Raw genomic sequence first — 12,160 nt, forward strand, 5'->3', positions numbered from 1 at the left:
CACTTTCTAGATCAGTTTTTGGATCATGAAATCTTTGAAGACTAGTTTAGGCTCTCTTTTAAGCACTGACTTTTGCCTTTTGTCAGAACACCATGGTTCTTTAGTATTCTATCATGTATATGTACAGCCAGGTATTCTGTCTAACTGAGAAGTAGAAGCTGAGCAGAAGACAGATAGCCCTGGCTCTCATAATGTTCCCATAGGTGGTATTTTCCTATAGGAAAAGGAGGCCACAGCTGGGCTGGCAAGGAAGAGGAGATGGGAAGACATAAAAGAAAAAGAACTCTGGGAAGAAGAGGGGAGGAGTATAATGGCTGGCAATCAAGATGAATCTAGATAGCATTGGCTATTAAAGTTCTGTTGATCCCAGGAGAGCTTGAGTCAAGGTACTTGAAGTGATCATAGGTGGGGAAGGGTCCACAGATCCACTGAAGGAAGAGGTACCTGCCCTGGGACATTTCTATCCAACACAGATAACTTTTGTGGAAAGCTGAGGAAGACCACATCCCACCAGCCAAAGAAAGAGACTTGACATCCGAGAGAGAGAGAACATCAGCCAACATAATTTCCCTTTCCTTATCTCTAAGTAGGAAACAGGAATATAATATAGGAATAACAATACTCATAATCTAGCTAACACTCTAGCCTACACACAACAAGATAGACTTTGGAGTCCTTGGTGCTTTCTGAGCCTTGTTGTTTTCTTGCAGATGTTTCATTGTCAGACTAGGCAACATCTTCAGTGCGAAGAGGGAGTAGGCCTTGCTCTCAGTTTATAGCCACAGTACATAAACTGAGAGCAAGGCCTACTCTCTCTTCGCACTGAAGGTGTTGCTTAGTCTGGCAATGAAACGTCTGCAAGAAAACAACAACTCAGAGAGCACCAAGGACTCCATAGTTCAACCCTGAGCTACAAATATTCGCTTCGAAGACAGACTTTACAGGGAGCATTTTTGCCTGTAGGAAAAGAACTCATTACAATGCCTAGGCATCACTTTTAGCACAAGCTGATGATCACTGATTTATTGCTGCTGTTATCTGTGCCAGCACTGGGAAAGCTATAAAGGAATGTTGCCTAGATTTGAAATTAAAGGTTTGAATTATTTTGTTTGCTGAATAAAAAGAGAAAAAAATAACAAGCAGTATCACATGTGCTGGGTCTTAGGTCAAAATCCCAAGGCCCACAAAAGCTTGTAACAGTCCAATTTTTTTTTTTTATGAGACATCAAATGAGTTAAAAGCAAAGCACTCTTGGTAGGTGGGTTTACTGTGTAGGCTGTGGTTTTTACACTAGCATACTTTCTTCCCAACTCAAAGATGGGAGGGAAGCATATTAATGTGGCGGTGTGATTGAGCGCTGTAACCTAGCTAAAAAATCAGGGGAAAATGTATATGGTCTTTAATAAGGTCTTTTAAAGATAAAATTTAGAAGGAACAGGTGTGAACTAGTCCCCTGCTTCACTGCAGGTTTTATCCTCTTGTCCCTTGAAACTCTTCTGGCACTTGAAAATCATTCTCAAGGTTTCAGAAGCTTTGAAACAACAACAATATGGAAGATTAAGAGGGAGGTTGGCAATATGATCTCACTCTTTTTGATTACAGAATTGCCTGCTGAACTAAGGCCCATCTGTTGTTGGAGAGGCATCTCAGAACAGCCCTTGGATTTTTGATACATTTCTTTGTTGGGCTAATAAGACTAAGAAAAATTGAATGGTCTATGAGTAATACAGCAGCTGCAATGACCACATGCTTATTTGAAGCACATGTCAGTGAACCAAAAGCTTGCAGAAACTTCTATTGTGGACAGTAACAGACTTCTGTACTGAAGAATTTTGAAAGCAATTTAGTGTTTGTGTACTTTGGATATTCCACATCTGTACAGGGTGTTTTAGTTGGTCACCGGTAGCCCAGCCAGAATCTCTCCAACTGCCACAAGCAAGCAGAGATGACACATCCTTACAGATTAGTAGACCATCAATGGCAAAAGAAATCAAATCATATTTACCCGTAGGAAAAGAAATTTTGTTCCTTTTATATCAGAGGATAAAAATAGCTATGCTAAGTTTGCTGCTTGGACTGATACCAGAGGCAACTGGCAGCTTTTAACTCAAAAGATTTCACCATAGCAACCCTGAATTGTGATGTAGGAGTGCCAGAACATTATCTGCATTATGTTACCTGTGAAGGAGATTTAGGGCGTGCAGGTGCTGGAGAACTCGGGGTCGCCAATGTATGATTTGCAGTAGCTTCAGGACTAGGTGGCGGGGAGGCCTCTTCAGGTGGTGATGGAGTTTTTGCAATGCGGAGTGGACCAGAGTCGCTAGGGAAATGCAAAATGATAATGTCTATTAAGTGTACTTTAACATTGTCAAGGAACATCTGGGGACATTTCTAAACCTATGGATTTCCACTTACAAAAGAGAATAAAAACATTTAGCTCATTAATGTTATATAGAAAATGCAATAAATCCTGGAAGCCAATCAAGTATTTGCTTAGATTTTGATTTGATAGGCTCCCTGCTTTCCTGAATTCTGAAAATTTTTATTTTCTACAACTGACATAATAACTTTGTACTAGATAACTTTTCTACCACTATGCAAAATGAGGTTTATGTGAGCCTTTGTAATGGTCTTAGATTAATTTTATGAACATCCCCAGAGATACACATTCAACACTACATTTCTGAGCTTTCTTATATGGCATTGGTAGCTTTCGCTTTCACTTCTGAATATCAATACTCACCAGATTTTATTAGAAAGTATCACTGCTGTATATCTCTATATTATCATATATATTTCATGTGCTATTTATAATATACATTTCATTATGGAGCACATATTATAGCCCTGAGCTTTTAAGCTAATAATAAGGAATATCTTTGAAAATTAAAACCTTTGAGCTAGATACTTAATTACTATAGTTTCACTGTTGCTGTTAAATAATGTCAGAGAACCAAACATCTAAGTATTGTTTTGCTGTCTAAAAAAAACTCCTAAGATTTATAATTCATAAAAATGCTAGTGTTATAGTTTGAAGATGCATGCAGCTATTGTACTCTAAAAGCATCACACTCAACAAGAAATGTGGCCTTCAACATCTTTGTGAAGCACTAAAGTTATACATGATTGTTGAAACTTCAATCATGTTTTCTATACTAAAGCAGAGCAACACCATTCTTAAAACAGGAAAAGCCTTGGTGTTCACTCACCACCTCTTTCTATGGAAAGATAAGAAATATAAAAGAGCAAGTTTTAATAAAAGAAAGGAGGAAATGTTATTTTCTATTTCTATTTTTTTCAAGGAAGGTTCACCTATAAGAGGCTTCATAGGATTCATAAATATTTCTTGTGCAAGCATTTCTGGTGCAAAAGAGACATGCTTTTAGAGAGTACAACACATTTTTGTACCCGGTCATCCACCTTCAAGCCTTGTAAGATCTACTTACTGTAGATGATGCTTTAATATTTTTTTCTTGTTAAGAAATATTTGTCTGGCTCCCCAATCGCAGTCAATCAAGATTTATACAGTCCACTCTTTACCTAGCCTGGTACTCTTCAGATAAAATAGACTTCACCTCCCATAATCGCAAACCAGCCTGAACAATCCCAATAGTCATGCTGGTAGGCATTAAAGTAGATGAAGTCCAACATATCTCGGGTGCACTAGGTTGAGGAAATGTGATGCAGCCAGTTAAACAGTATCAATACAGTATCATTCAGCAAATCAGACATGACAGAAAACAAATCCAGAATGAAGGCATCTTGAATGGCTACTGGGGAGATAGGTACAGTTCAAGTATGTCTGCTAGCTCCGAAAACACTTTCCTTGGGGGAAATTTGCAAAATATTTCCCACTTTGACCCCACTTAACCTTTTCAAATATTCTATCGCTCCTTGTCTGTCATATGTTATTTAAGAATATCATATTTAGAGATATAAAGAAACAGAAAACCAAATAATTAAGAAAATGGTTTTTTTTCCATTTTCCATCTTTTTTTCTCTTTTTTTTTAATGAATTAATTTCCTTTTTTTCCCCTTGAGATCTTTTCATCCACCCCCCATTAGCAAATTTGAAGGGAGAAGGAGGAGGATTAACTATTTACTTTTTTTTCCCTTTTAAATGAAATATAAAATAGTTATGATGTGTAAGAAACTGGTCTAACTTTAGAGATGCTCACAGCATACCAAGAAATAGAATAACATGTGAAAGGATAAATTGCCTCAGTTTGTCTCAGTACAGGCAAACCTTCAGTGAGGAAATAAAAGCTTGCTCCAGCTAGGACCTGCAATCATTACATTTTGCTTTTAGTAGTTAGACACACTACATTCTTTTTGAACCTTATCCAGTATAGACCAGTAATGTCAAGTTTCTTCTGATCCAACTTTGGTTCCTGGTGATTGCGTGGACACATTCATCCAGTTTTCTTGGCAGCATTACCAAAATGCCATTTTTCGGATGATTTCTGGCTTTCCAACTGAGAGCTGTTGTTGATCAGAGCCTGGATAACAACCCCCCCCCCCATATCATATGACTAGCCACAGTTCTTGCCATGCTCCTTCAGTCCTTAAGACTAACTGAGCAAACTGAAGGAACCATGAAATTACCTGATACCATCTTAGTTAGGAGGCTAGGTTGTATGAATGAACAAATTACCATCTCGAGGACTGCACTTACAGGTAAGTAACTAGTTCTTTTTCATCATGGATGAGTTTTATACCTGAGGAGCATCTGGTTGCTATAAGATGACCAAAGGGAGGACAGTCCTTCTAAAGGCAGCATCTCTCTGAGAAGTCCAGATTGTAGTGCTGGATTAGGGTGAAAGACTGAGTCTCCATTGCCAAAATAACTTGGACAGAAGAAGACCTCAAAGGAAGTTTGCTGAAGCTGCTGTTGATAGGAGCCACATCTAGTATTTGGGGGTGTGATTCCCACCAAACTCTAGAAACTTCTCTGTGCAAGCGCAAAACCCACATTTGGAAATCAGAGATCACAATCAGGAGAAGATACAATCTGCTTGAAGGAAAGCAATAATTGAAATGCTCCCTCTGCCTCTAGGCCATGTTAACTGCTCATTTCCCAGATGAATGCATTCCATCCATTTTGCATTCATTTACATTTGTTACAAAAAGGAATATGAAAAATTGCATTTGAATATGCATAGCATTATTTTCTCACATAATAATGCATTATTAATAATTTCTCTCCAAATACAGTACACATAGAAAGGTAAAGGTTTCCCTTGACGTAAAGTCCAGTCGAATCCGACTCTAGGGGGCGGTGCTCATCTCCGTTTCTAAGCCTTGGAGCCGGCGTTGTCATAGACACTTCCGGGTCATGTGGCCAGCATGACGACTCGGAACGCCGTTACCTTCCCGCCGAAGCGGTACCTATTGATCTACTCACATTTGCATGTTTTCGAACTGCTAGGTGAGCAGGAGCTGGGATTAACAACGGGAGCTCACCCCGCCGCGCGGTTTCGAACCGCCGACCTTCCGATCGACAGCTCAGCGGTTTAACCCGCAGTGCCACCGCGTCCCTATAGCTTTATATTTCTTTTGATTGTTTTGAGCTGCCAAAATTTGTGGAAATGAGAAATCCAAAAGATAATTGCATACTGAACTGCACATGAATTGGAAAAGTACCAACCAAGTCAGTTTGCACTGGAATTTACAAAGAATGGGTCCCGTAATCATCTCTAATAAATACGCAACCTGTTTCTTGCCTAAATATTATAATTTACTTCTGCAAAATTATATTTAATTTCCAACAACTAAAGTCTCCTTTTAATGCATAGAAGTGGACTGATAACAAACAAGATGAGTGGACACATTCAATGAACAAGTTATTTCTTACCAGCTGATTTATTTTACTAAGTCCAAAGTAACATGCCATATTATTGGTATGTTTAGCTACAGTTTGATAAAAGATTTTTACCTGGGTGCCCCAAGGATTGTGAAGGCCTTGTCAGCATGCTGCTCTCCCAGTTTAGTCATCACCTCATAAAGTTTGTGGCAGAGCTGAGGAGAACAACCACCACAAGAAAGCTGTCATTTAAAAAAGCTATTTTAGGGGGGAAAAAAACCTTAAAACTGTTCATTTTTCACACAATGGAACTAAGATTAAACATACTTTTAAAAGTGGGACATTATCACAGCCACACAAATCACAATGCAAAGTTTCACACTTAATACTTATCATGTACTAAATGAGGGCTTGCTTTTTGCTGGGATGATTCAGTGAAAAAATGGAGGAGGAAAATGGTTTATAAAAATGCAATTTATGTTCAGTGTCATTTATGTAAATCAGAATAAAGACAAGATCCTTTTCAGCTTTAGGGCCTTAGGGTTATGAATCTCAAGTTATAGTCAGACAGGGTTGCTTTAATCAACTCTAACAAAATCAGTTACCATTTTGTTATCTACAATATATAGGGAAGGCTGGGAAGGTAGCTGTCTTGGGGCCCACAAGCACAGGGGATCCACTGGGCTCCCCCTTGCTGTCTATTTCCCGCTCCACATCTTCAACAGATTTGATTGTATGGAGTAAGGCTATCATGTCAAAATGCCAAAATCAAGACAACCACTAGATCACATTAAAGGGTTACAAATTTCTACTTCTCTTCGCTGCCACATCTAATGGTTGTTCAAATGTTTGCAGCCCAGACACAGTAGCCCAAGCATGGACTTGGAGCTTTCTCAGAATAGCAGCAGCACAGATGAAAGGAGGGAATGAGAGGGAATGAAAGGGAATGAGAGCGTGCTGGTACTACCACTTCCTCTTCTTCTAGTACTAAATCTGTTGTTGCATTAGCAGCCTGAATATGCACTAGAAGTAGAGCCCTTGTAGGTCTGGGCACCTTTTTAGGAAACTGCTACCAATCCTCTACCCATTCTCCTCCTCCTTCCTTGTAAAATAACAAGAGGGGAAAAAATGGGCCTAACAAATTTGAGCAGCAACTCCAGATGATCAGCAGATGGCAGCAAAGTAGACCACTCAATTACTGCTGCCATCTAGTGGTCATCAAAATGTTTGTGGCATTAAAACATTTAAAAAGCCTAGGAGATTTCATGCAGCTGAAGTGGGATGATAGCCTGTACTGTGCTCATCCATGGATGTGTTCTAATGAGAGGAGAAGGAGGAGGTAGGAATACCTGGGGTGACTGATGAGGAGAGGAAAGATCTTTGTGGGTTCAGTCCTGCTGGTGCAGCATAGAAGAAACAGCCTCATAGCACCCCAATCCCCTTTCTCCCACCCACCCTGAATTGCCATGGCCCAGAGGGAGCTTGTTGCCTGAGTTTTTTCACCATTGGGAAGCTCCATCAAAGAGATGTGCTTTTGGGGAACAGAGCCCAGAAAGCTCTACTTACACTTTTGGGCATGTGCCAATTTCAATCTCATATGAAGACACACATTTAATTTGAAGAAAAAATTAAGGCCAACACAATAATGTTACAGCACTGGAGTTTATTTGGAAAGATCTTCCTCACTGCATCAGATCTAAACATGCCTTCATCTCCAGGGTCAAAATCTAAAGACACAAAATTTAAATCGGTAGCAGAAATCAACTATGGTCCCTGCTTTGCAGCTATTAATAGTTTGCAATATATCTGGGGTCACTCTGTAAGTGAGAATGAGTCCAGTTCAATACTGAATGAAATCAATCCTGAATCCACTAAGGTAAAAAACAGATGTACTGATAAAACTACCATAATCTGATCTGAAAAATCTGGATGACCACGAGATGGCAGGAAAGAATTCAAGTTTTCTGTACTGCCATGCTGCCATCTAGTGGACACCCCAAATTTTGCAGCCTAGATATAATAGCCCTAAGTAATGGAAAAACATTAACAATGATTAAAAAACATTATTCCCCCCCCCATGATATATGTCTTTATCTTATTGGATACAATACTTTAAAAATTATGGGAAAGAGAGGATGTATCCAAGTCTATCACTGTGTCTGTATACTTCCTGGCTAAAAGCATTGTCTGTGCATTTTAAACCAGGGAACTTCATTTCACCAACTGCATTAGTCAGAAACAAGTTTATAAAGTGATTAATTTATTATGTGCCATCAAATCTGTGTCAGCTCTTAGCAAACACATAGATTGTCTCTATGATGATTTGTCCCCAAACCTATCCTTGAGGCCTTCTAATGGTGTACCCATTGCCGCAGTAACTAAGTCCATCCACCTTGCTCTTGGTTACCTTCTTCTCTTTTCTTCCATCTTTCCTAGCATTAGAACCTTCTCCAGAGAACTACAATGTGTCCAAAGTAGAATAATCTAAGTCTGCTCATTTGTGCCTTGACTGAGAACTCTGGATTGATTTGTTCAATTATTCATTTGTTTGTTTTCTTGGCTAACCATGGTATTCTCAGGAGTCTTCTCCAACGTCATAGTTCAATACTCATTCTATCCTGCTTCTTTAAAGTCCAACTTTTGCTCCCACAGTGTCACAGGGAACACCACTGCTTGCACTATTCTGATCTTTGTAGGTCTAGACACATCATAGCATCTGAATATCTTTTCTAAGGCCTTCGTGGCTTCTCTACTGAGTGCTAGTCTGTGGTATATTTATTGATTGTTGTTTCTTTACTACTGATGGTTGATCCTAAAAAGCAAAAGCTATCTACCACTTCAATAACTTCACTGATAGTTCTAAGGTTGGCTGTTGTCATTAGTTTGGTCTTCTTAATATTTAAGTGTAGTCCCATTTTTTTTCATTGTACTCCTTGACTTTTATTACTAGAGCTTTGCATTTTCAGCGGTCACAGAAGTGTTATCAGCATAGGTCAGGTTATTCATGTTTCTTCCTCCAATTTTAAAACCATGCTCATCTTCTTCCAATCTAGCCTCCCCCAATATATATATTCACCATATAGGCTGAATAAATAAGGTGGTAGTATAAAGCCATTTCTCACTCTTTTGCTGACCTGGAGCCAGTCTGTTTCACCCCGTTCTGTCCAGATTGTGGCTTCCTGATCTGTGTATAGGTTTTGCATGAGGACAATCAGATGTTCTGGGATTCCCATTTTCATAAGGATATTCCACAATTTGACATGATCAAGATCAAAGTGAATAGTGCTGTAAGCAGAACTGTCAGGTTCTCTTGTGTCTTATCTCCATCACCATAACAATTGCAATGTGTATGTGTAAGTGGAAATAGTTTGGGTACAGACGAACCTAGCATACAGCGTTGGCATCTACGCAAAAGTCAGCCCTAATGAATTCAGCAGAATTTACTTTTAGGTACAAATGTATAGGATGGGTTCAGATGGTAGAGCCATGCACAGAACCCAAACTACTACACATCTTCTACTATGGAAAGAAACATCTAAAAGGTCTATATGGTTCCCAAGCAGGGTTAGTATTTCGTATCAGATCTGATTATGTGGCATTATTGAAACTTGCATTAAATCCACAATCCTGCAGGTTATATCTATTGTGAAAAAAGTACTAATCTAGGCTGATTTTTGCAATCATGGTGATATGCTCTGTTTGCTCTACTGTATAGAGTAAATTCATAGTCATTCATAGTATGCATAGTTTTCTTGGCTTGAGAAGCGTAAGTATCTTAAACTCCAATTGCAGAAAGCTTACTTGTTTCATTATTATCATACCACCCAGTAAGTTCTCATTCATTCATCCATTCATCCATTCATCCATCCATTCATTCATTCATTCATTCATTCATTCATTCATTCATTCTATATGGCTGCTCATCTCAAGCATACAGTGGCTAACAGAAAATTTAAAAAGAACAAGATAAAACATTATAAAAAAAAACAATTAATAACAAATATAGGAGCTGAGATAAAAAAAACAACCAGCATAGACAAGATACAGGCTTAACTACACAACCTGGGCCCCAGGCTCAGCAACAAAGCTGAGAAACCAGCTCAACAGATGATGGGTATTTCTATAATAATTTTAGCAATCCACTTTTCTTCAATAATTATAAATTATCACAAACATCTCTTTATACATTAATATAATTTATATTTATAGATTATATATCATCACAAAAAGAGACTGCTGCAGCTACAGATTAAATAGGTATTTCTTGTCAGCTCTGTTTTTTAATCATAGTTTTCATAGCTTTCTCCTACCTTACCTCTACAATGAATATATATTTTTACTCACCAATGCTATTTCTTTGTGAAATTTGGCTTCAAGGCTGGAGATATTTTTAAATGTGTTCACATAAAAGCCCACTCGCCTAAGTGGAAATGACAGGTAAAGATGAAAAGTTTGCAAAAAAAAAGAAAAGAAAGAAAAAGAATGAAAAAAAGCTTATTGTATAGGAACATACCATGTTTTATTCTTATTCAAAGAATCCTGAAAATGTAAAAGACCTTACACATAGCACTTGAATGGGCAAACAACCTCCCTCTTCCCAAATTTCTAGAACAGTACTGGCCCAGGTTAAGCTTTTTTTAGACACATTTATCTCCATAGTGCAGATCCCTACGGCTTGGGCCTATCCTACAGAATGGGTGTCAATGAAGCAACTATGGAAGCACAAGGCTTGCCCGTTTGTCTTCATTACTTTTGTTTGTTCCATTAGTGAATTAGATCTAAGATGACTTCAACAGCCCTAATGAGAATAAAATCAAGATTCAGTTCCTCAGCTAGCTCCACTTTTGAATCAAATATTACATGGTTCCTTGTCTTAATAAGAAAATGACTGCTACAACAGCCAAGTGAATTTTTCTAAAGATACCATTGAAAGATCACAGAGAAACAGCAACTTAACTTTTTAAAGCTTTTGGAAAATAAAAAGATGAAGTACATGAACTTTCCAGACAATATACCTTGACCATAAAGATGGTAGTTCTTCCTGCAAATCAGTGTTAAAATCTTCAAATACCTTCTGTGCTTTCTGAAACTCTTCTTCTGCCTAGAACAAAGTGAAATATCTAGCAAGCTTTTCTGGGGGGAAAACAAACAGTTCTGAACAATGCAACGTATTATTTCCGGTGGGATTTCTTTGGGTTTTTACACCTTTAAAGGACCGCTGGAATTTTTGACAAAAAGGCAGTCTGAGAGTTTAATCCAAGGGTTAACTATTTTTTTTCAAGTGCCAGGGACAAAAAAAGAAAGAAAAAGAAAGAAAAGAAATTAAAGAATCCCCCAATGTCATGACAGCATTAAACTTTTTGAGATTTTGTTAATCTCACCCCTGAGATTTAATAAGATTCCAGCTTTTTGCTTTCAACCTGAACAAATTTAAGACTTGTTCGTCATGGAAGATGTCGGCCATTCTTAATTTTTCTTAAATTGCTGGTAATCATTATCATGCTGGGGAACATTGGAAGCCATCTGAAGGTGGCTCAGAATGTGAGTGGCATGTTACTGACTCTGGCTTGGGTTACGCTTAAATAAAGTTGCTTAGCTCTAGAGCCAAACCTACACAGGCATATCATACAACCAAGTCTCTTAAAAAAAATAAATAAAAAGTTACTGTCATAAAAGATCCCAATTCAGAATCACAACAAAAGTGTGTTTGTGTGTATATGTGTGTGTGTTAATAACTTATCCCTTCTTTCTCCAACTCCGATCCCTTAAAATAACTTTGCATGGCAATAAAGCTTTAATGAGAAAATGTCCTTTAATGCCTATGGGAACTTTTTAAAATGAGGCTTACAGCTTACCAAATGTGATTTTTTTTTTTTGCAGGCAGAAATCATAGCTGCAAAGGGAACCATTAAGCCTCTTCTTCCTACATGCTACCATCCTTATAAAGCTATTCTCCCCATAACTGTAATTATTTAAAACAGGGTCAGTTCAAGATATTTTGCCTCCTAAGGCTGCTCAGCAAGTGATGCTTTCTCTTCCATTATCAAAGTGAAGAGCATCCAAGACCAATAATTTTGAGCTCTGATACATAATTCTTGAAGCACATCTCTATCCCTCCAAGGCAGTAAACCAACAACTTTAATTAATTAATCACTTAGTAGGAAATGTTAAAGCAGAGCAAAAATAAGGTGACACCTTTTCTGTAAGGAGAACCAGCCTTCTGTAATTTTATCTGAAAACTGCAAAAAACATTTGCCTATCTGACTAGTACCCATGCTAAGGTTTTCTGTCTTTATTCTGAATAGGTTTTGTGAAATCATCACAGCTATATCTGATGATATTTTGAGATCACTCCAT

General features: G+C 38.1%; 1 protein-coding gene across 1 annotated transcript in view; it reads right to left on the reverse strand.

The window, feature by feature from the left end:
- AMPH (amphiphysin) overlaps nucleotides 1-12,160 on the reverse strand; it is a 90,793-nt gene that overhangs the window by 26,674 nt on the left and 51,959 nt on the right. Inside the window, exons 7-10 of the mRNA XM_063302044.1 lie at nucleotides 10,819-10,904; nucleotides 10,148-10,223; nucleotides 5,936-6,018; nucleotides 2,179-2,320 (exon numbers count right to left, since the gene is read on the reverse strand). Of these exons, the coding sequence (XP_063158114.1) occupies nucleotides 2,179-2,320; nucleotides 5,936-6,018; nucleotides 10,148-10,223; nucleotides 10,819-10,904 (387 nt within the window). The remainder of the gene's footprint in view (nucleotides 1-2,178; nucleotides 2,321-5,935; nucleotides 6,019-10,147; nucleotides 10,224-10,818; nucleotides 10,905-12,160) is intronic.

The sequence above is a fragment of the Candoia aspera genome, chromosome 4 (assembly GCF_035149785.1).
Source record: "Candoia aspera isolate rCanAsp1 chromosome 4, rCanAsp1.hap2, whole genome shotgun sequence".
NCBI lineage: Eukaryota > Metazoa > Chordata > Lepidosauria > Squamata > Boidae > Candoia > Candoia aspera.